Raw genomic sequence first — 25,023 nt, forward strand, 5'->3', positions numbered from 1 at the left:
CGTTCTCTGGAAATATACGCCAATATCTATTTTAAATATCTGAGATGATTCTAGCATTATCCATGGCATAGATCACAACAGAAGTGATGGCAACTGATCACAAATGAGGATCTTGAGTAAGACTGCAAAATTAAACACTGATCAATTAACACATGAAAAGAAGAGTACAATTTACAAGATACCTTCTGAGTAATAAAGAACAGAGGTAACAAGGACTTAACTGTGTCAGTGAACCTCACCTTTATCAACTGGGGCAAAATTACAAGTCCTTTTTTTACCAGACTGATATTGGTCTAACATGCAAAGAAATGCTTAGAGGAAAAAATTTCCCTTAGCCATCCTGAATTTTGCAGGTTAATACAAAATAAATATTGAGAATTTTATTTCAAACATTTCCATTTGGAATGAATTTTGATAGTAAACCCATTTAATGGGGATTTGTTGTTATGCTTGTAAGGCAGCAGCATGCTTAGAATATTTAATTAGTCAAAGAAGGTGGTTAGGCTCAGTGCACTATTCATCTTCCATGTTCTGAAAAAACCCCAAAAGCTATAATTTAGGAAGCTACAGAAAAGTACATTTACAGACATCACATGCTTCTGAAATGTTGTTGCTGTTGCAAGGATTGATAAATAAATATGACTTTGATCAAAACCAAAGGAAAGAATACCTGTGTCAAGACATAAACATCCGAAATTGAAGAAAAAAGAGCAACTTTCATCCACTAGTGGTATGGGAAAAAGTCAAAAACCCCCATACTGGGCAAACAAATAAGAGTCAAACAAATACCTTCCCCAATTCACAGAAGCAAAGCACATTGCTCTGTAAAACAAAAAGCATTCATTGCATACTGTCACAATAAATACATTAAAGTAAAGGGTCAATGGGTCAAAGCAAGTTCTTATGAAAACAACTAATTTTACTTTATCATGCTAATTTCTGTCCCTATCCTTCTGAATTTTGGGAAGTATTACGTGGAAGGTACCAGTAGAAACAAAGAAGCTTCCCCAAAAGCTTTCAAAAACAGGTAATTGACACAACTACATTATTCCCAATGAAAATATTTTTTTTAAATTTTGAGATTAGAAGCCAATTTCTGACTTGGGGCAAACAGGAACCATGCCCCTCATGTAAAATGGAGTACTGCAATGCAAATTCAGTAAAATCAATACTTAAGTTTCAAAGAACTTCTCCTATTTTACAGATTGAAAGAAGCCACCTGTATTCAAACATACAGTATCACAAATTCAAAGTACATCAACCAGCTCCATTGCTTTAAGCTAAAGAGCTGTCAGGTCCCTAAGAAAAGCTATCAAATTGAAAAACAAAAAAATCCTCCCATTTAGCTACATTTCGCTCCAGTTGATCAAACTTCCATTTCGTATAGGCACAGTCACTAAGAAGCGACTTATGCTATTGTCATTTTTGTTCAATACAATTTTGACTAATCTAAATAGTGGTATCAAAACCCAGTGAAAGATAAGAATGGGTTTGCTGACCCAGTATTTATGATATATTATATAAAGTAAGGTGCTATATACAAATTGGCAATCAGGTGTACTAACACACAAGAAAAATGCAACATGCAATAAAATAATAAAACAAAACATATGTCATCTTCTGGCTCCTCCTGCATATCCAGGAGTGCAGTGGAGGAGTGTGAGTTTTTCTCAGGAGAAAGTAAGTATTAGCATATACGATGACTTAAGCATAGTAATTTCAGAGGAAATACAGTTCATCATTATCATTATTAGTCAAATAAATAAATGATCATCCATAATCTTACCCAGTTCTGGGGGCAGCACAGTAAGACGATTTCCCTGGATATGCAGTTCCTTAAGCTGGGTGAGCTCACCAATTTCTTTAGGCAGTGATACCAGGTCATTGTCTCTAAGACTCAGCTAAGAGCAAATATAAATTCAGTCAGAACGATTTTCAGTTACCATAAGACAGCCCAAAAGAGAGCTCCACTCCCTCTGCCCCTAACTTTCTCCTGAATGCTCAATTCTTCCAATTTATTTACAAGTGTCCTCTGGTAAACAAGAAACAGTTCCAGGTGTAGTGGTCTATTCCTGCAAACCTACCCTACTACTCCTCAAATTGACTGGATTCCATTCCTACAAGTGTTGCAAAAGTGAATTGATTTTCCAAGAATTTAGATAAATTACTTACTATCTGCAACTTTGTGAGCTTCCCAATATCTGGCGGCAGCATTTCAAAATCGTTGTCACTTAGATAGAGTGCACGAAGGGTGGCTGCAAATTAAATAGCAATATATAAACACGGTGGCATATAACCCAACCATTTGAGGTCTAATCAATAAAAAGGAGTCAGGTTTGATTAATAACCCTGACTTGGTGAAAAGCCTTTGACATACCCAGGGCTCACAATAATAACAAGCAGGTCAAACTTAGATTTACTGGCTTATTATATTGTTGGTGAGTTCAGGAAAACATCTATATTCAAAAGGACTAGCACAATTAACAATTTCTGCAACAGTAGACCCTGGCAGATTCTGGCAGAATGCTCAGATATGAGAATACAGTCATTACTCTTTATTACCCCTGGTTCTTATTTATCACATCAATTTGCATCTGGAAGAGACATTTAAAAATTTCTGAGTTTTTTCAACAAATATATAAATATGTTAAGCTCTATAGAAACCACACTGGAAAAGAGATCTGAAATGAAACAGAGAAGACTCCAATGGTATAATTTGTAATTTCCATGCCAAGTCTCAATGAAATTAATCAAAAAAAGATGACCCAGCACAACTATGCAGCTTGCTATTACTGAACAAGCATACATGACAGTTGAAAAAAGGAATTAAAATGGAGACTCACAAAGAAATGTCAGGTGCAGCAGGAGAGAAGGTGGTCAGATGAGCAAAACCTCTCCTTCCCACCAGAGGAGATCCCATTTGTCTTACGTAGTTCACTCCTCCTCTTCTCATTTCACTAAATGTGACCACTTTTAATAATGCTGACTTAAAGATTTCCCTGTGCCAGGTTACAATCACAACACCCCTCAGAGAGCAGCACTCCTTCTCTCCCCTCGCCTGTCACTTTGATGCTGAATGCACTGATCCTGAAGCCACTTCAGCACAGTACACAGAAAAGCAGAATCACTGAAATCCAGAAAGTACCAGAATTCAAGTTGCTTAGGCAACCATAATGCAGCTCTTTTGCACATATGCATTACAATACCTTTCTGTCAACCCTCTGGGTATGTATTTTTAACACATGCAAAGGTCAGCTTAGCTCTACCATTCCTCTGCCAAGCCTTGTAACCTTAGCATATGTTTTAATGTACTGGACACCTCAACACCCACATGCTGTTAAAACTATTTTAGTAATGAACTATCAAGAATACATTTGTTTTCAGACTCAACAAACAACAGTTGTGTTGCAAAATGGTTTACTTTCCTCTGAGGCTTACAACCCTCCATGATGTTTTAACTGAGTATGGGACCCAAGGAAGCATTACTCAGAAGAAAACTAATATACCATTACTAAGCAAGTCTGCTCATGTCCAAAGGTGTCAGATGACAGTATATCAGAGATAAATATTGCCATGCTATGCAGAAATACTCAAGATATATTAAAAGAAAAACATAAATATTGGGAAAAAATCTGTATTTGTATTTTTGTCTGCATCAAATAAATTTCAACTGCAAAGAGCAAAGCACCATATCCTGAAGATTTGTAGAGGTTTTAGAAAAGTTTCTTACTCAGATAGAAGAAGTTTCCTGGTAGGGAATTTTCATTTAAGTTGTTGTAAGTCAAGTCAAGAACTTCTAGTGCTGGTAGAGAGCCAAATCCCCTTGGCAAGGTGTTTAACCTGTTCATGCTGTAGGTAAAGGGAAAAAACAGAATATGACATCAGTATTCACTTCACCTAACAGGAATAATACAGGTCACAAGGGTTTTGTTTGTTTTTTTCCTTTTTTTTTCTCCCCTTAAAAAATTTAATATATGCCAAGATTTCCTCTTGTTTTGAAAAGGCTTGGATGCTCCAAGATACTGAGGAAGTCTTGTGCAAAGCAGACCTTTTTATAACCACTCATTCCCATAAATATACCAAAACTTACGCACTCTCAAGGGATCCTGTCTGTTATGTCAATGAGCAGCCACACCCAAAACAAAGCACAAGGGACAGAGGTGTCACAATGCCATGCTCCACTTTAACAACACTCCATGGAGAAAGCTGGTCCTTGGTAGATGACTTCCAGCTAAACGACAAATTACCCTTTTGCACATCATGTTGACCATATTTCATTCTGCCATGTAGCTCTTCACCATGATACCAGATACAAAGGGGAATACCTCAAGTTATTGATAACTGCTGCTCAAACCTCTTCCTAAGAACAGCAAATCTGTAGCACTACAGAATTACTGATGCACAAGGAGCATGAAGTAAATAAAATGTCAGTCCTGAGACTGATAAAGCTTAATCTAAATATAGCTCAATCAGCCATTCTTAAGAGGGTTTAGGACAGCAGTTCCTACTGGTAACAGACAGAACAACATGAGGACATGTAACAGAAAGAAGAGATTTCTCTCATAACATGGATCAGACAAGGTAGAGAAAATGGTAACTTTTCTATGACTCCAAGAGCTTGAACAGGGTGATCCAGATAATCTCTAGAGCTGCTGCAACAAGGAGGGCAGGCACATGGCTGGAGATATCTTCACAGAACCCAACTGTTTGTGTAAGAACTGTTTGTGTATGGCTGTTCATCACATGAACAGAAAAAAAATACCTATCAGCTTCTTATTTATACTGTCCCTATTGCATGTCCAGCAAATATATACCTGGTGTGTATGGATCTTGCTTCAGTTGTCACCCAGGTATGAAAGCAGAACAGAGAAGAGGGGCATCTTCAGAAAGAGCCTGAACAGGTAGCTACTGACAAGAACAGGAATTTTTTCTTATGTGAAGACTGGAAACAAACATAACCTTTCAGATGTTGTCCCTAAACATACTCTGAATTTGATTCTCTTTTGATGCAAAAGTGATAAGCAGCAGTCACTGAAGTCAAGAGGAGACATTATATGAATGTATGAATATCTGACACTTAAAACTATAAAAACTCTAGTCAAAGTACTGACAAAGGTGCACAACCAAAAATAAGAAAGATCACATAACCATGTGAGCAAGGTCAGGAGAAGCACATATACCATTTCTTTCACAAACTCAGAAAATAACCTCACCTTTACTTACCTCTTTTGCATAAGCCAGTCCCAACAAAACACGAACCTGTAGAGATCAGCTCTGTAGCTAAATCTAGACAAAATCCTTCCTCCTTAACCCCATTAAGCAGTCCCATCATAGGCATACAACTCACATTGCTGCTGTTGTATTAGCTTTTAAACCACAGAAAGGCATTCTTTACTACTGCAGAATTGTCACTGTTTTAAAAACTGGTCTTTCTATAAAACAGGACTAAAGACAGCAGCTCGTTTTCTACTAGTGAAAGGGGTTTTTTACCAAGCTGCCCTAACGGCCTTGCCTTTTGCAAGCAAGGAAGAGAGGGAAAGAATGTTCTCCCCACTGACAAGAGGCAGAATGGTATCTATTCTTTGGCAGGGACAGAGAACCAGCTCAAAGTTGCTGCCCAGCACTATTCATCCCTGCAGAAGTTCAAACACTGAACGTGTGCCTTACCTACCTTCCAAACGTTACATTTTAAGCTTTCTGTGCAGCAGTACACCTTTTCTCTTCCCACACCACTTGACCCTTCCATGCCAAAACCCTCCCAAAAATAATCTCTGCTCTTATTCAAGCCCCTCTCCCCTAAGGGGCTCTTCTGAAGCCCTCTAACACACACACTGCAGATGACAAGAGGGTTTCTAGGCTGTCTGTCTCCTGAAAAACCTACCAAGGCAAAAAAAATTCTTTGCCACTGACCCCAAGGATGTCCAAAGCAAAACCCATTTTGCAAAGCTAAGACTGGGTGGTAAATCTTGTGCCTGAAGACCATGTATAAGGATGGAATTAAGAGGGAAGAGTGTTTAATCTCTAAGATTTTAGGCCATATGATACATGAAGATGGCAAATGTGGTTCCAGACCTGAATGTCTGTTGTTCCAAACACCAAGTGGTCTTTTGCATGACAATTTTTCATTAATGCAGACTAGCATCTGACCTATATTAACAGTGGTCGCCGCTTTAAGCCACAGGAAGTGCACAACTTCTTCCTTCATATACTGCAACACCTCTACATGCCATTCCAAAAATATGGCTATAACCCACAAAATGCAGAGAATCAGGATTCTTAATTAATATTTGCTCTGAAAATCAATTCAGAGGTTGGAACAGATATTAAGGAAAGCTAAATATCTACTGTGAACAAAAAAAGACCAGGGAAGACAGATCATCATTAAAAAGTGCGTTGGCATTCCAACAGTTCAAGATGCAATTCAATTATCACCACTTCATGAAAGTATCTGGAGCAGAATACACAGAGGTTAGCAAAAATCATCTGGTATTTTGAAGACTAAAAAAATGCTCAGTTTAATGTGTTCAGAAGTTGAATTTATAAAATACAAACATTCTTTCTATGAGAAGCCTACAATGCTAAAGCTTAGGCCTACCAATGCTCTCCTACATAGTTATACTTTAATATGCCCATTTAATTTTAAGAAGGTCTAATGCTTCACATTTGTTTTCTTAATAATTCAAGAAAGCCCTCTGCAACTGTAGTTATTATAAAGCATCACCAGCTCTACTGGAACATAGAATCTGAACACTTAATATAAACGCCCCTGGCACAAATTCAGTCAATACCAGCTCTTTGAACTAAATGCACACCACACCTAATACATGCTGCTTCTTTTACAGGTTTCATATAAACTGAAGTGTCTATAAACATGAATCCAAAAATTTGGAATTGAAGTCCTAAATTAACATGGATGTTTTTTTTAAATCAGAACAGAGCTTGATTCTTGATTCTTATGCAGTAACCACAGAATTAAGACGCAGCTGCTACAGAAGCAAAAATCAGTAATTGTTCAGTTTGACTTCAGTATTTGATGAATATGAGTTGCTGTTGTCCTTAAATGGTTATCAGTATACCAGAGTAAGTGCTTCATCATTTATGTTTCTGTTTATCCAGGACATTAACTGAACACTCTGAAGCCGTATTTCCCAAGTTAGCCTCAAAGCCACTTTCAATAACAAACTTTATTACTATCAAAAAATAAGAAGTTACAGGTTCAGTTGCGACACCATTTGGTAACACCTCTATTACAGCAAAGTTTTGCATTAAGATACGCACCCAAGGTTCAGGTGTTTGAGCTTCTGAAGGCTGCTTATCTGTGTAGGCAGCTCCTCAATCTGGTTGTTGAAAAAGTTGAGCACTTCTATGTTTCTCAGGTCTGCGATGTTTGCTGGCACAGCTGTGGAAAGTTTTCACAGTGAGAGACTGCAATTAGGGCAAGCTACCCAGACTACAGATGCTTTACCAGCACCTGGCGTTTGCACTGTTTGTACAGTGACTGCAGCACAGAAAGCATCCCATTATTCCAATAAAAGTAAAGTTTCTATCCAGAAAGCCTCCTATCTGGAACCTGTTCTCATTGCTGAGAGCACTCATTTTGTACTCTTCAAAAATTACTACCAGAGCTGTAAGATATTTTGACTAACAAAGACCACTGCAAAAAGAGAGAGAGAGAGAGAGAGAGAGAGAGAAGGGCAAGTGCTCTTACAGACTAAGAGAAGCACGCTGTCCTCCCAATTCATGTAGCACACAGAGGTCTCAAAAGAGCAGAGCCTGAGAGACTTGGATCATGACATTATTTGAGTGGAGAAAACATTAATGATACAAGTAGTTACACCAAGACAGCAGTTATACTAAAGGTCCTTAACAACTAACATAAAGTAATCCCTGATTTTTAGCTATGGCCCAATCTGCTTACTGCTTTAACAATTCAGTATCCAAATTCTTGGTCATTTAAGAGACAACAAAATTTACAAAAAAAAAAAAATTCAGCCCTAAAATAACTGTTTAGCCAAGCCCATTTTCAGTTACCTCCCATGAGTGATAAACTAACTGATCAATACACATACATGGTTACAGTGGATTAGCAACAAATCAACAGCTGGTTTTTACTACCGAGAAACATGAACTATAAGGCAGAAACACAATATCAACGACTGTGCTAATGAGGTTAAAAAGCTATTCAGATTTGCATCTCTTCTCCCCTCAAACTGAGTGAGATTTAAGCAGCCAGCTGAGGTGTAAAGGAGGTTGGCAAGTCACCTGTGCTGAAGCTTGCACCTGTGCTCAATATTCACCTTGGTTCAGTCTCAACTTTGCATCAGGAATCCACAAAATGCTCATCTAAATAATTAGAAGGTTTTATGAGGCCATGATTTTTTTTTATTTGTTGTATGAGGCAATCTCAGTCTTAAAATGGAGTCAATAATGTTTACAAAGCGGAACATTGCAGTATGCCACATTTACTAGATTACAAGTCTAATTACAATGCGAACAATAATAGGATCCCTAACAAAGACTCTAATTACACCACATAAATATTACTGTTGAGGGCCATATTCATTGCAGGAGATTTTTAGCAGACTTTTATATGAAGTCATTAAGGCAAATCTGAACAGTTAAAAGACATCCCCTAAAGGCATTTTCCAACTGGTCCATACTTATCTGTCATTCAATGATAGTGAGAATTATGTGCATTCACAACCAAAGGGTATTTCACTACTACTGTTATTTTAAATTATTCCCTAACAGAAGTTAACTGAGGATTTTAATTGGCATCACTCAGCTGTTTCCAGCCTCAATATTTCACCAGAAAAGTAATTACCAGTATTAAAATATTTTCCTTTCAGAAATTAGACTTCATAATTTGACTTTGATGAGATGCAACAGACAGGCAAATCACGCTTCTGATCTTCTCAGATACCACATTTATGAATACTAGGAATAAGAAGTACTAGAAAATACAGGTTTTAGTTTAGTCAATGCTTTAATAATAGAAAGACCAATACAGATATAACACTGCCTGCAATACAGATATAACACTGCCTGCTGATATATCTGTTTAATCCCCACATACTGTATTTCATGTTGTGAATGACACTTGGGATACTTTATATCATTATTTTCTTCAAGACATACTAAAAGCTGCATTGGTAAACAGGCTGAGATGAGAAAAAGGCTAAATATTTAGCAAAGGATTTAAATTAAATGCTTTTGTGTCTTACCCTTTTAAACTGAAATTAAAAGCCCCAATCCACAACTGTACTTTTTGGTTTGGATGCAATGCCTGGAGGCATTTCGTGAGAAGAACAGAAGAGTAGGTCAACACCAGGCTTGTGGTAAGGAAGAGAGGACTTTTTTCTGTAATAGCTTATTTTCTGGTTCAACAATTTAAATACATTTGTAATATAAATAAATGCTCCCTTGCATTCAATGAAAATCAGAAGACTGAATTTAACTCCTGTACTGATCTTGTAGCTAAACTGCATGGGATCAGCAGCTTCAGGCCAGAAGACCACTGGTGGTGAAGCAAGGCTGACCAGGCATACCGTGCCCTCTGTTTTGAACTTTACATGACCCCACTACCATTCCACTACTATGTTGCAAAACTCTTCCCAGATACATTTGGCAGCCTGCTGACTGCCAAATCCCGAGACATTCATGTTCTGGCAATGCTGGATTCCACTCGAGTCTCCTTCTCGGTATGAGCTGTGAGAGTGAACTGTCAGCATCCTGGTTCTATTCACCCACGTATTTACAGTACCATCCTCAGTGTCTTAACAACTCTCCTAAGCCCATCTGCTGCCCAGTGTCATTAACAACTCCCCCTCAGCAAACGCCAGGAAAATTTGGCAGCCCAGTGCCTTTGCGCTCTCCTGCGAAGCTTCAGTCACATCATGAAGCCCCATTCATATTAAGTTTCACTTCACAAGACCAGGAACAGCTTCCCCTTGTTCAATACTGGAAACTGCATACAGTGATTCACTATGACAGCTGTAGACTTCACCTTGATTTCAAGGGTTGGTTGACAGTGAAAGACAGGGTCTATAGGCTGCCAACAAGGATTCAGAGGACTTTGTTCTTGTTTCTGGAAATAAGGACTGGCAACTTGTTATTCTTCAAAGCATTTATGCTCTTTTTGCCCTGAAGTTAGTGGCAATTCTTTAGGCACTAAAACATCAAGCTCTCATCAAGATTACTTGAGGCAAGTCACTAAATTTTAGTCCTATAGAACCAGCAGCTGTTTAAAAGTTAACAAAATTATTTCCAAAATACAGATAAGAAGGATTAAATGCTACTATTCAATGGCTATGTAACTCCACACTTAACAGTATCCTGGATCTGAGCCTTAACTCTTTCAGCACTGAGAACCAGAAGCCAACACCAGACGTGATCCTTACTAGAGGTCTGATGTTCCCCTCAGTTGGAGACCAGGCACTGGGTAAGAAGGACCTTTCATCCAGGACAGCTGGATCCTGAAGAGAAACTCACTAAAAACATCCAGATCAGTGACAGCAGCCTGGAATCACATGTCTCAGATGCAACCCTTTCCCACAAAGCAGGAAGTCAAGAGGTTCTCGTACCACTACCTAGAACTGAGGTAAATCCAGCTCCTTTTCTATATTCAGCCTCTGACTAAGGATGAAAAGCACAGGAAACAGAAAAGAAGAAAACAAAGTCCATTATTTCCCCTCTAGTTCCACTCAGTAACTCTTTTGCCATTCACACAGGTCTCAATACAATTCCTCCTGTGGTGGCAGGGCCCTTCACACATGGTCACCGAGATGATTTCTCTTCAATGTCTGTGAAGCCTTGGAAAACAACAGCAATCCTCACAATTTCAAAAGAAAACAATCTCAGGTGTTTGCAAAATTAAGTCTTTACTTCCTGTTAACTAAAAGATATAATCTAGTCTGCTTTTCTTTTTGTTTGTTCAGTAAAGACACTAAATTAAACATTTCTGAAGACACTCTTGGTAAAAGAGATCTGTATCAAAATTTCCTTTACAATTCAAAACTAAAATGAAAAGCATTTTAGATAAGATACTTCAGATGGAAAAAAACCTAGAAGGGTCAATAAATTACTCAATTGAATAACTGAAATGATTCAGTAAAAATTTAAGTCTCCATGACAAGAGCACACAGTATGTAAACTGCACTAAACATTTCAGTTCATTTAAACCTTAACACTGAATATTCAAAATAAACATTGTCCCACTGCTACTTAGAAAATGCTATCTGTAATACCTGATTATGCATAAAATTGTGCATGAATAGGCTTGCAATCTCCTCAATAAATATGACCCAAAGGCTACAGAAAACCTCCAACTGAAGTCAATGTTTTTTGAATCAGACATCAAGAGAAACAAGAATCTTATTTTTTTTAAATAAATAGGCAATTAGATACTTAGAAAGTTTTAACAGCTGCAGAATCCCTCGCTTTTTTAGAATGTTTCTTTATGTAATGAAGTAATTCTGCAGTACCTAGGAACATGATGTTCAGTAATGCTCCAAACCTTTACATGTTCTAAGAGAATATTTATCCAAAAGAGCTATTAAAAATAGCAGTACCTGACAGAAGAGAGATTTATACAACTATGCCAGTTCCTCATTAAACTGTTCAACTGGAAAGCTGGTCAAGAGTCATACAGGGTAAAGAGAACTCAATACAGACCTTTCAGAGTCCAATCAGTCCATTGTGGATCCCAAGCAGAGATTTCTTGCCAAAAGCAAGAATCCACTTTTTAAGACTCAAGTAAAACCTGAGGGCTGCACAATATAATAAACCCAGTTCTGTGGACTTGCTAATCCAGTTAGCATCAACAGGAAGCTTTCATGAGTAAGGATCCCTTAGTGTAAAAGGTCATAAAGACATGAAATGTTACTCACATTTCATGGGGGAGGAAGAATTTAGAATACTAAATATATAATGCATTCTGTGCATCCAATATAACTGCACTCACAGAGCTAGAGTCATGTTCAGATTAATTTGACAAGGGTTCTGTTATACAGAAAGAGAAGCAATCAACTTCACCAAAATAAAAGAGGAATTAGCAGAGGGAGAACACAACAGTTTTCATTTTAAATATTCATAGGCATGCTGATATCATATTTGGCAGCTAACTGGAGAGAATCCTGATCCCAACTGAAGCATACAGTACTTAATTTACACACTATGCAGTTCAAGTTTCCCCTTTTGCCCTCCCTTCACTCTTCCAAAGATGGATATTAATCTTCCTCATACCGAAAACATTAAAAACAAACTTGCCTCCTTAATCTTCAGCTCTTTCCAGAAACCAGCAGGGTTTATTTCAATTATCCACAGAAGCACCTCAGATATTAAAATGTTCTTATGAACATGTTTAAATTATACTATAGCTCAATTTGTCAATAAACAGTATTCATTTAGAAGCCAGAGTCTAAGGAGAAGAGCAGCGAGCACAAGAAAGACTGCGAAGACACTGGGAATCAAGTGACATCTAGTGAAGAGAAAGGACAAATCTGTTCTTCTCTGAGAAGGGAGCATAAGATGTCAGAGTTTGGAGAGAAATACTAGAAGCCAAGGGCTGAGGTTAGGAAGGGATTACTATTTTGAAAATACATCACCTAACTGCAAAGAACTGAAACCACACCAAAACAGCTCACAAAAATCTGATGCTTTTTAGCATTTTTAACAGCATTAGGGAATGGTGTGAATAAGGATATATATAAAAATGTGGATATAAACACACACTTCATTTCTGCAAATAATTTTGAAGAGAGCAAAGTATTAGCCAAGCTTTTTAACTTATTGTGGTAAACCACAGCTTCTTCATCTTCAATAACTGCTTTGTGAGAAGTGCACAGTTCAGCCAAGACACTTGCTGTCTTATATTTAAGACAAGAGGAAAAAAAAACAAAACAAAACCATGAGGTACACCGTGCAAAAAGTTGAAGAGTGCAGGCTATGTACCCTTATTACAGGTCAGATCATCTGTGTGTGTTGATACTTCAATAGCAGATGGCTAAGAGAAATAACTTCTGCAGGAAAAATGAACTTCAGTTGATAGCATTGAGATTTAATATTAGGCTTCCACCAAATGCAAACAGTATCATTAAATGCCAGTGAGTCTCTTTCAGGTATTTGAACTGTTTAGGCACGATATCTTCAGAGTTTCACACTACTGCACAGTTGCTGGCTTTAGATAAATCAACCCGTCATGAAGTTAGTTCAGTAAGTTCACCTTTCCCTTCCTCAATATTCTCTTTACTTCAGCCTATTCAACATGTTTTCTGCAGTTCACAAAAGGAACTAACCAAAGAAGTCACACACATCTGACACACCAGGCGTTGAAAAAATTACTATAGATTACCCTCAAAGGTGAAGATCACTTCAGCCTTTTACTCAGAAGTGTCTATCTCCTGTGTGCCAAGCAGTGCTTAGTTACAAAATTCTGCTTTCAGTGTGTCTAAAAATTTTTTCATTATTTGAGTTTGCTGTATTAGCCAGTATTTGGAGTTTAAACTTTTTACACCACTGAAATGTATTTAGAAACACACACAGGACTATTTCTCACTGCAGCTTGCATCAACAACCGAGTCTTTCCCCTATTCAGCATTGCAGACTGCTGTGCTGACACTGCTTAGTGGGGACACCAGCCTGTCCTCTAAACACACTCACAGAAGAGGCTGCAGTAAAAAAGCTCACTGCTCAAAAGCAGAGTCAGCACATGTGTTTCTTGCTCCAGTTCTCAGAACTGGGAATGAATTAAGCTCCCTCCTAGTCTGAGCTCCCCATACCCAGCACTTAAATCCACCTCCTTAAGTCTGTATGGCACAGTCCTCCTTGTGCCTCTACGTTAGCTTACCCCAGGCTTCAGCTGACTGTACATTTCATTTCCAGCTACAGGAGATATTACTGATGGCAACCAGTTACCACATTGGCCATCATCACATCAAGATCAGGGAATTATTTCACCCCAAAGGTTGTGCCACAGGAATGGGAAAAGGCCAGAGGATGAGTGGTCTGAAGGGAAATGCTGTGTTGTTATCCACTTCAACACACCTGACTACTACAAGAACAAAAAGAATACATAAAAAATGCAGTACAAAACCAAGTACATGAAACTAAATCCAGTTTCCCCACAATCTACACTAAATCTACCTTCTTGTCTCAGTCCTTCCATATCAGAAGCCAAAAATTTTTACTTAGCTTATTAGACAGTAAATTCTGTAATACAAAATTAATGTCTTTAATGAGGTGAGTTCATTTTGCAATGTTCACTTCCCTTGAAAATGCCAACTGCAAAATAGTTTGTATGTGGCAAGAGGATTTACAACAAGTTCCCATTACAACCTGTATATAAACAAGGAGAATGATATGGGACTTCCACAAAAAAATTAGAGCTATTTTAAGCCACTGGGAAATAAATACAGACACAAGAAATTTGTAGTAATGTCAGAAAACATTGAGAATTTAAAAAAAGGAGTTAATATGTTTGCAGGTGTCTTTTAGTAAGAGAAGAACAAAAGTATCTGAAGAATTATGTTCAAGACAAATGATTTGTGTCTAATGTTTTTTTTTTTTAGTAGGGTTTACTTACGGTGCAAAACTGACTTTGGTGCCATACAGCACAAACTCTGACAATTTAATTTGCGTACAAATTGGGCACTTTCTGCATGTATCCTTATACCATTACAGCACAGAACTCTTTCACACATTATTCTGTTTCATTTCCCCAAAGCTTCTAAGAAGCAAAGTTGATATTACATATATTTAAAATGAAAATGCTCTACCATATGTATTTTCTCAGAACCAAAGGTTCAGGGGTTTTTTTAGGAAGAAAAGAAAAAGCTAACAAGGTATTTAATCAACACATTTGAGTAGAACCCAGATGTCACAAATTTAGTAAGGCATATGTATAGGGATCTCCTTTTTCCTCCTTTTCACATCCTCCTGTGTACTGCATTCAGAAAGGTACTTCCCATTAGAGATCCCTCAATCAGAAATAGGAAGTAAGATCAAATCAAAACATACCAAAAAAATGAAAGGCTTACAGTTAGCTTAAAGCATCTCTCCCACACATAGCTGACAGACACTGTCAAGCACTAGTCCTGTGCTTTGGACACAGCCCCGGTGTCACCTTGCAGACCTGCCCCGTTGGTATATTGTGTCAGGACAACAGCATGGAATGACTTAACAGAAGGAGGCAGAGGCAGAAGCATTGTAGAGGAGAATACAAGAAACAACAAAGAGTGAAGAGTACACGGTCATCTAGTTCCTTCCAGAAGTCAGCAAATTTGTTCTATAAATAACCTGATACCAGGCAAGATGCAAAGTGTCAGACAATGCCAGTGGGAGACACCATCACACATTTCAGAAGACTGGAGAAGACAAAGCAGCTAGACTGGGAAGGAATTCAGGACAGGCAGATACAGTGTTGCTGTCTCTGGACTACCTCCAATACATCCAGGTATAGACTACAGCCAGAAAGGTGACTCAGAAAGGAGACATCCTAATGCAAAAATTAAACCAAGAGATTTTAGCAGCATGCTAAAAAAGATCAAGGACACAGTCAAGAGGGTTAACAGCAACAAAAGGATAAGCTTCTGTGCTGGTCACACACAGAGAGAAAAACAATTTAGGAGATGGCAGAGCAAAGAAGCAGTAAGTCATGTGAGCAGGAAAAAAGAAGTTTTGAACTGCTCTGTTGAAAGAAGGCAAAATGTACAGTGATGATAAAGGGTGACCACATGGCTTTCAAAAGAACAATGATCAATGAGACACAGCCATTTTGACACGAGCACAAAGTGAACTCAAACAAAATTCAGGTCTGGAAATGGGAAGCAGCAGCAAAAAACTAATGGATCACCCCACAAAAAGGAAAGGACCAAAGATGAGTAAAGGATTACATGAGAATCAAGGGAGAAGCAGTGGAGAGATCATAGAACGGTACAGGACAGCAGATCAGAAGAATGGTAGAGGAGGACAGAGAACATGACATCAGGTAACACAGAAGTGGTTTCAGTAAAAAATAGTTGTTCCCGACCTCTCATTATTTAATCATTTGATAGCACTGGACAAAGAATCAGAGCACGAGAACAAAACGATAAAGGAACCATCAGGAGTGAGCTACAAATAGCAGGAAAATTCTGAGATCATTTACAGACAGCACATGAATATGTGAAGCCAGGGAGCACAGGACCACCTGAGGTTAGGGAGACTGAGGAGAAGGGCAAAAACGAAGTAGCTGTGCACCATCATCTAGCAGGTGGGATGAACAGCTGCCAGCTACCAGAACACAAGCCTCTTCCAGGGAAATAAAATGCTAAATGTACTCAAACAGTGACCTCTTCTGGACAAACCACAAAGAACCGGTACTCCACCAGCAGCAGGAACACTCCCAGTACCAGCAGATAGAATCTCTGAATTGACTTCTCCAAATGACTGCAATGTTAATTAACCACCCCTGCCAGCTAATGCAAAAAAAGTCATAGTAGTTACAAGTCAAACTTACTGCACATCCCAAAATAAAAGAAAATAAAACAGGTTGGCAGCATAATAGTTGCACACATAATGATGACACCTGCTACCAATGCTGAAGTAACCTTTAATATTCCAGCCTGCTTTCCAGTCACATCGTCCCCTCTGTGCCCTTCTGGGTGTGATAACAGACAAACGGAGCATCTGAAACCTCTTCAAACACTTCCTATTCACAATATAATACACGGATTTTAATTGTCAAAATTTCATCAGCATACAAGTAAGGACTTCCCATCCCATGCTAGGATGTCAGATTCTGTGTATGTTCTACGTGGCTGGAGAATACCTTGAGTTAGCTGACCTATCTAAATTCCAGAAGGTTCAGTATTCCTTCATACTTTATGGCAAAATAGTATACAAAAGCTCTGCTAGGAAAAAGTAGACAAGGCACAAGCTACATTTTTATGCTCTACTAGTATTTTTTATGAAAGTTGAGAGTTTTTTCTGTTGCTGGTTCTACTCCAGTTCTTGCTCACTTACAAATCTAATGGGGTACAAGGGGACCAAAAAGTGAAACCCAACTTAACTGCTGACTTCAGCCTGCAAAGGTACTCTTTTTCCAGTTAAAGGCAGCCATTTGTTGTACTAGCACAATCAATTCACAAATAAAGTAAATAAATAAATAAATAAAACCCCAAAACCCCATGAGCCCTCAAGACATGTGACAGACAAACCCTACTATCAGCTTGGAAAAAATCCTCATCCTGACTCTGATGATGTATTTTACACTGCCTCCCAGGGCCCCACCTTGTTGTGCTTGAAACAATATGGGGCAAGACCCAAATTAAAAAGAAACAAGCCTGATGATATCCCTTCGTCTCTCTGACTGGGCTCTCAGAATCTCAGTATTCTGCAATTCCCAGCCCATTCCCCAGAACCATTACTAAAACATGAACTCTAGCTGAAGGGCTCTGAACAAAATAGCTCTAAGTTTGATTTCAAGAACTTTTATGACAAATTCCTTGACACACGACTGGCACTACTACCCCAGCATGAACCACAGAGCAGCAATGTCACAGGAATCATGGCAGCTGCCCCTGCAGAACAGGCAGATTACACCAACACCTGAAGGTCTCTTTCCTCCTGTACAGAGGCATCAGATGAGCACGTGGCCAAGATTGCTGCAGACTTCCAGTTATGTTCCACCGGAACTTGAGTGAAGCAGCCCTAGAAATACCCAAAACAGAAGCATAACTACCCACAAAAATTACTGCTCTTGCACAGATGATACAAAAACAATATTTGTGGCTGACCAAACTGATCAAATGTAGTTTCTACAGTAGTATGTCCTGTGGCTCAAACTCCCTCTCTGCCCCTCTAGCACAGCCACCCTAATTCCCTACCATTATTCATGTCCCATAAATGAACCTATTGAGCAGGACGTGAATGTTATCTGCATGTCCCTCAGCTAGCACCAAGTGACATGAACAAAAACAACCCAAATTAATCCACCACACTGAAGGGCAGATATCTATGGTTCAGCCACTCATTTCCACCAATTTAAAAAACATTTGTTAGAACTTCTATTGCATTTACTTTGATGATAGCCAATGGGTTCAAAAGACACCTGGGTTAGGATCAGACAACCTATACAGGCTAAGACTATCTTGAATTTTGCTTCTCAGCTGTATACTGGATAGAAGGTTTTAAAATTACTACATGATGGAAGAAAAAACACCCAGTATAACATGTAGAGAAAATGGCCCTTACATCTACATTACGCCAAGAAAAAGTACAAATATTCTCTTCTCTTTCTCCTCCTTTCTGCTGGATTGTCAGAGACCCTACAGAGGAATCATCCCAGCTCTGTCACTTATGCAGCATCTGGTTCAACAAGGCTGCAGAATCACAGCTATTTAGCTTCCCTGAGTTTTGCCTCTGATTTTGAAGCACAAGTAGTTCTCACCAAGCAGCAAAGGACAGACTCAACTGACTCAGAAGTCACCTAAAGCAGAAAATGCCAGTGCAAGACTCCTCCATTAGGACAGCACCAGATAACTGAAAAAAATTCAGCCTAATATCCTCCAGAAAAATCAATGTGGACTTGAGTACTTCTGATAATGAATGATTTAGACATGCAAATGAAGTACAAATGGCACACTAGAAATACGACTAAAATCCATGCCACAGAAGTATTCTGAGCAGTATGATGGATTTAATTGAGCAGTCCTTACACCTGCTGATGAAACTTTACTTAGTTTTAATAGTTTTCTGGCAAGAAAACAAAGTACATTTACATAAAAATATGCATATCTACTTTTTACATTTATTTATTCTTTCAGATAGACATATTTACTCTAAACACCAAAAAAAAAAGCTAGCAGAACACTCATTTAAATGGCAGAAAACTAGTAGAAGATGCTAATATGACCTTAGTGTAGCATGTCAAGTGTCACTGCCATCAGCTTCCTAGTCATTTTAAGAACAATCTGCTAAGACAATTAATTACACAGCTTAAAAGATTAGGTCAACAGTGTCAAATATGAAAATATGAACTTGAAATTTAGCCTTTTAAAAATGTGTGCTGTCTATTTAAGTGTCTACATCCATTTGTGAAAGAAGAGTAAGTTTCAGACTTGATGTGTTACTTCTCAGGACAAGCAGTGCTCTTACCTTGCCATGAAAGAAACCCAAAGAGAGCAATTAGAAAGGCTGACAGAATCCCTTGGCTCAGAGAAGGCATGTACTTGCAGCCCGCTGATCTGACAGCTACTTTAGGAGAAAGCAGTTAATTGAAGGGTGAGATTTAATGTAATGTAACACAAACTTACAGTCATGGCAATATTTAAACTGGTATTTTGAAAACTAAAACAGCTTTAAGCAAGAGGTACACCCTGTATTTTTCCTGAATAGTTAAAGCCAACCTGGACACATCCTTCTTGGACACTTATTACCATATCTTTCCTCCCCCAGTCAGGTCTGCAGCTAAGGCTCACCTAGGGCATAGGCTGGCAACTCAGCTTTTCAGTGTGGAGCTCATGCTGAAGCACATGCCCTCCCCAGGCTCAGAGGTGAGACAGACAAGTTTACCATGATTCAAGTCTCCATGCAGGAGCTTCAGCCTATCTCCTCTTCCTCAGAGCAAGGCAGACACCTTCCTCAGGGCAAGGCAGACACCTTCCTCAGAGCAAGGCAGCTACCTGCCCAGCCAGTTGTGTCCTCAGCTGAGATCATCCTTTAGCTACGTTAAAATTTGTAAGGCAGTAGGTGGAAGAGCTGATTCACTGGCAATCTGAAAGTGCCAGATTTCAAAAGTTCTAGGAATTTTGTTACAAATCTCAGACAAAGAATAGTGACATTTACAAAAAGTAACATTTCCAACACATTTCATCCTCGTGCCAGGTAAGCAGCCATTCAGACAGAGATACCAGAGTAAATATTCAGCACCAGAGAGAAGCTTTGCCTGTCAGCACTAAGGTATCCAACCTTGGGTGAGCTGTCTGATCACAAGAATTAGACAGAGGTGTGCAGAATGAACTGCTATCTCGAGATGCCTGCAACCCTCCAAAGGCTGCAGAGAAAGCTGCAGTGGCTGAGTACAGTGAACTGCATGGCTTTCAGAAGCTCAAGTTCAGGGACAACCGTCTCCTTGCAGTACCTGAGGGAACACACAGAAGTCACTAGCTGGGTGGCCCCACAGCCCAGCTCCACCAGTGGCTGATAACATGCCAGATGGCAACATGACCAAAGAAAATTCATCATAATCTTTCTCAAAAGATTATTCTCCCTGTTTCAAGCTACTTGTAACTTGATGGCCTTCTAAATCATGGACAGAGCAGCATGCTTAACAGTGATGCCCTTCGGAGTTTTCCTCCCTTAACTGGCCCATTAATTTACCCATCAGTCATCATTTACATGCCAGATGGGTAGAAAATGTTGGTCACATTTGTAATTAAATTGAGATTTCTTTGAAAACTACAATGGATAAAAACAAATAGCAAGATGGCAGTCTAGAGGGCACTACACTATCAAAAGAAGGGTCCTGAACAACTAATTCATAGTTCTCACAGCCAGTCAAAGTGCCCATAATTTTATCTATTTACTACTACCAACCCTTTAAGCTACACATCAGTACCCAATAAACTCCATCCATAGAAGTGTTATGCACTAAAATCTAGGGATATTTATATTCTCCTCATGCTTAATCCTCTGCAAATGCTCAGAGACTGTAGTGACACTTTTGCATTAATTCACGTTTTAAATAACAAGTACTACCTTACAGCTCATGCAGCAAGCAGTGTAGAGTTCAACAGGCTGAGTTTTATTAATTTGTTTGTGTTTCTTAAGACCCATGTCAATTTGTAAAGACTTCCTTGGATACACCCTAAAGCACATACACCCTAATATGCCTCTTGTCAACACACACCCATTTTATTAGTTCCATTCCCCTCCCCATTCCATTTCTCCAGTTGAGTTTCAAAAAGAGGACTGGTTTATAGAGAAACCCACTGGCACATGCAGAGAGCAGACAAAAAGAACATCAACAACACCAACACTTCTTTTTAGAAGATGCACAGAAGCAGGGGTGAGACAAAATTTACTGCTTGAATTTCAACAACCAAGAAGCAGGAATGTTTGCACAAGACACTGGTAGATAAACCACAGAAACAAACAAACAAAAAACCCCAAACCCACAAAAACTTTTGTCTTGCAAAAGTCAGTCTGGTATCTCCCTCTACCAAGTTAAGTCTCATAATCATGTTGTTCTTGACATGCTATTCACCAACACCTCATTTAGGAGCTTCTTTACTGTGGGAAGCAGATCCACAACCTGAAGATGGTGTGAGCAGTATGACCAAGAGACAATAATTTTTTGAACAGAAAGAGGCTACTTTTTTTTCCCATGTTTACATTCAGTTGGCCTTGCTCATATATGTTTGGTTATATATGTAATGCAGTGGAGTTGTAATTTGCTTTGCTTCAGTCAAACTCATTATCCATTTACTAAAATGCAAACTGTGTTGTTTCTGAGACAGTTAAAAATTTCAAAAGTCCTCACCTTAACACAAGGATTCAGAGCCATGGTAGGAAATGGATTTCTGGCTGAATTGGTGATGAGACTGAGAACTACAGATCTTTCTGCACATTGCAGGTCTACATTGAAGTTGGAAAGGCACGTTGAAAATGGCTGCTAAGTCACACCCTCAATTTCTTTACTTTTAATGAAGTACTAACCAAGAAGCACCACTCTAACAGAGTCACTGCACTCTGTATCAAACCAGCAGTGTCAGGTTTTCAGTGTTACTCAACTGCCTGCAATGAAGTCCAAAGGCAGGAACATACTTACTTGTAAGCTTGTTGTGACTCAGAACCAGCTGTGTGATGTGAGATAGCGTAACTGCAAAAGAAGGGAGAAAGAAGTTAGTTTATGGACATGGCAACTGAGAGCTTGTATCTATTTCAGCTGAAAAAAAAAATTATTCTTTACACTCCAGTAACTGATTGACGTGCATTGTCACAAATAAACAAGAGAAGCTCAAGAGTAAAGGGCGAATCCACCTACTCCTCTGCCCTTTTACTTCACATTTCTGTTACTGTATCAGACACAACATGGAGAGTTTTACTCACTGATACAGCGACCTGTTTCAGCTAATCCTTGAAAAAGCTCATGATGTAATAAAGGCAAATACAACCTGTTAGCAGAATGAAAGCAGTCACTCAAAGACACCATCAGATCAGACAGTTCAATGTTTAAAAAAAAAAAAAAGAATCACCACAATTCACTGTGCAATTGCAGGTTGTGAAGGAATGAAAGGCACAGAGGATAAAAGAATAAACAGAACCCTGAACTTCTCCCAAAACTTGAGCACTCAAAGTACTGTCTGTACCACCTTACTATGCAGAACAAGAGGACATGGAAAGAAGCTTACAGAAAGTCTGTAAGAGTGTTGTAGGAAAATCATCACTAAAGGGCAGACAAGAGCAGCAGCCTCCACAAAGAGCTCTATCTTTAAATCAAAGGGCACATCAGTACCTGAACCATAAGCAACCATTTAACACTACTGAGTGCTTACCCATATAGATAAATATAGGACTGCAATTTACATAGCAAAATGAGAGCAGATTCTTGAGATAGTCACAAGCTTGTGAACAAATGCCTAAGTAAGCTTTATACATTTGTTTCTTTTGGTCTAGCTATTTTAATAACTGTGACAATCCGTAAAAGTCAACATTTCATGGGCCCTTGATATTCAAGCCTGACTAATAAGAAGACAACCACCAGAAGGGCAGCTCTACCACTGAGATGAAAACTCCTCTAGTCTGACGTCATCAATTCCAAGGCAACTGAACCTACACCATAGCCAGAAAAAATCTGACATCATCAATCCCAGGAAAAAACCTTTTTTTTCCCTGCATTTTACTTCAGAAATAAGTAATTCTGGAGCTCTGAGGCTTTACCTAAACTCAACAGTATCAATAAAAAAAAATTTCTTTTTTTTAAAAAAAAAGGAGGAAAAAATCATTGTTTTTGATACTGTACAAAGTTGCTTCTATTTCCCTTTGCTTTCAAAGCAGACAAACAATGTCATCATGTCTGTACAAAGGAAGCACAGATCCTTACTCAAGGGCAATGGAGCTTTGGGGCTGCAGATTTTGGTCTTCTGAACATTGAACTCTGGATGAATTTAAATGGAGTTCTGTGCGTATTTAAAGGTAAGCCTTTTGACTACACCACCAAGCCATGGGCACCACTGGCCTTTAGCAACACAAGATTAGAAGCATTATTCTCACTAGTCCCTCTCCTTTTTTGTCCCATCATGGTGTTCTTCAACCAATACTACTTCCAGAAAGGTTTCTTCTCTCACATCTATACAGAACAGAACAAAGTCCACGTTAAAAATGTCAAGACCAAAATCCCTAGGCAAAAGACATTTGAATCTGTATTTTACTGTCTAAATTTGACTGAAGCCTAGACACCTTGTCTGAAACTCCACTATCTCAGTCAATCCTGATGCATGACAAAAAGTCCCATGGCATCCTTGACCAGCAATGGCAGGTTGACATCCCCCAAAGGAACAAGAAAGGCTACACTCCAATACTATTTTGAAAAGAGCAAAGGTTTAGGTGTCTGTGCTCTGGACTACTTCCAGCAGCATTTTAGACATAGCAAAACAAAGAGATTCTTCAGACTTGAAAGGTCCAAAGCTACTAGCAATTCAGAGGCAATTTTGGAAGCATTTTAAGAAAGAGAACAAAGATAAGAGAGTGGTACTTGCTCACTCCCGACACAGAGAGAAATGTGCTCACTTACATCAAACAGACCTGAGTCAAACAACCAGCCCCTGGAAATAACACATTTTCCTTCCACTGCCACGTGCGTACTCCTGTGAAAAGGACCATGTTGTGGGAACAGCTGACTGAGATTTACCTCACCCTATACATAAAGTCATTCTGTAGGACAACGAAACTATCAGGTCTGGCAAGGAAGACCTCTGTCTTAACTGATCAACATTCCCAAGTAACATCTAGAAGGCTAAAGGGGGGCTGGTGGGGCAGTTTTGATTTGGATGGACACAGTCCAGGTAAGCACAACATACAACAGGTCAGATGACTCAGCCCATGTACCAGTCTTCTGAAAATGGAAGGGCACTGAGATTCCCACTGGAAATTGCTATAACCTCTCTATGATGCCACTGCAGGAGCTTCTAGACACTACCTCATAACATTATAGTCATTAGCATACAGGCAGTAAGTTACTGGGATTTCGTGAATGCACCAGATATTCACACAGAATAATACCTATATTCTAGAGGGGAAAAATACCTATTGCCAGAGCAATTTACTTGCACAGCAATCACAAATTCTCCTTATGGTCCCAGTCCCACTATTACTTCAAAAAAGAGTCAATCAAGGGAAGAATATTTAGGTTCTTCCATTTTGGCACTGTTATCAAACATCTTCATATACTGCTGCCTTGCACTGCAAGCTAGCTTCACATAAAATATCTGGATGACAATACTCAATTATTAAGGAAAATATAAAACAAATAAAAGCCCTGCCCATCAACAGGGAAAAAAAAAAACCCCAACCAACAAACCTGACAAAACAACCAAACCAAAGTAAAATAAATTAGGAAAAAAACCCCACACCCACAAAACAGGAAGACCCCAATGACTTTGCTGAGCAAAGATAAGACACTGCCTGTCCCACTGGAGGAAGTCAATGCAGGATGAGCATTACAGTATTGTTACAAGTAGTTTGCCTCTCCATCTTCTGTGCTTTTATTATTTTAAGAATGAACAATTTTATCAACACTAACTTTGTGATAAAGAATTCTAGTCACACAAGTATGTACTTTATGCAAAATATGAATAGCTTACAGATGGAATGATAATGAGAACAAATTAACACATAAATAGGATTGCATCCAATATTCCTTCCCTGACAACAGAGCAGATGTCACAAGTTATTTGGGCAAAATAATTCCTTTACTCGTACCTCCTCCTCCATATCAACTGCTTAAAAGACACATAAATAAGACTGGCCCATACTCTACGAACA

At 38.8% G+C, this 25,023-nt stretch overlaps 1 protein-coding gene across 1 annotated transcript in view; it reads right to left on the minus strand.

Annotated features, from left to right (window-relative positions):
• The window catches only part of RSU1 (Ras suppressor protein 1), a 103,222-nt gene that overhangs the window by 74,094 nt on the left and 4,105 nt on the right, over positions 1-25,023 (minus strand). Inside the window, exons 3-7 of the mRNA XM_041408883.1 lie at positions 21,809-21,859; positions 7,279-7,399; positions 3,731-3,849; positions 2,173-2,255; positions 1,787-1,901 (exon numbers count right to left, since the gene is read on the minus strand). Coding sequence (XP_041264817.1) covers positions 1,787-1,901; positions 2,173-2,255; positions 3,731-3,849; positions 7,279-7,399; positions 21,809-21,859 — 489 coding nt within the window. The remainder of the gene's footprint in view (positions 1-1,786; positions 1,902-2,172; positions 2,256-3,730; positions 3,850-7,278; positions 7,400-21,808; positions 21,860-25,023) is intronic.

Source organism: Onychostruthus taczanowskii, unplaced genomic scaffold, assembly GCF_017590055.1.
Source record: "Onychostruthus taczanowskii isolate IOZ18803 unplaced genomic scaffold, ASM1759005v1 scaffold3, whole genome shotgun sequence".
Classification (NCBI taxonomy): domain Eukaryota; kingdom Metazoa; phylum Chordata; class Aves; order Passeriformes; family Passeridae; genus Onychostruthus; species Onychostruthus taczanowskii.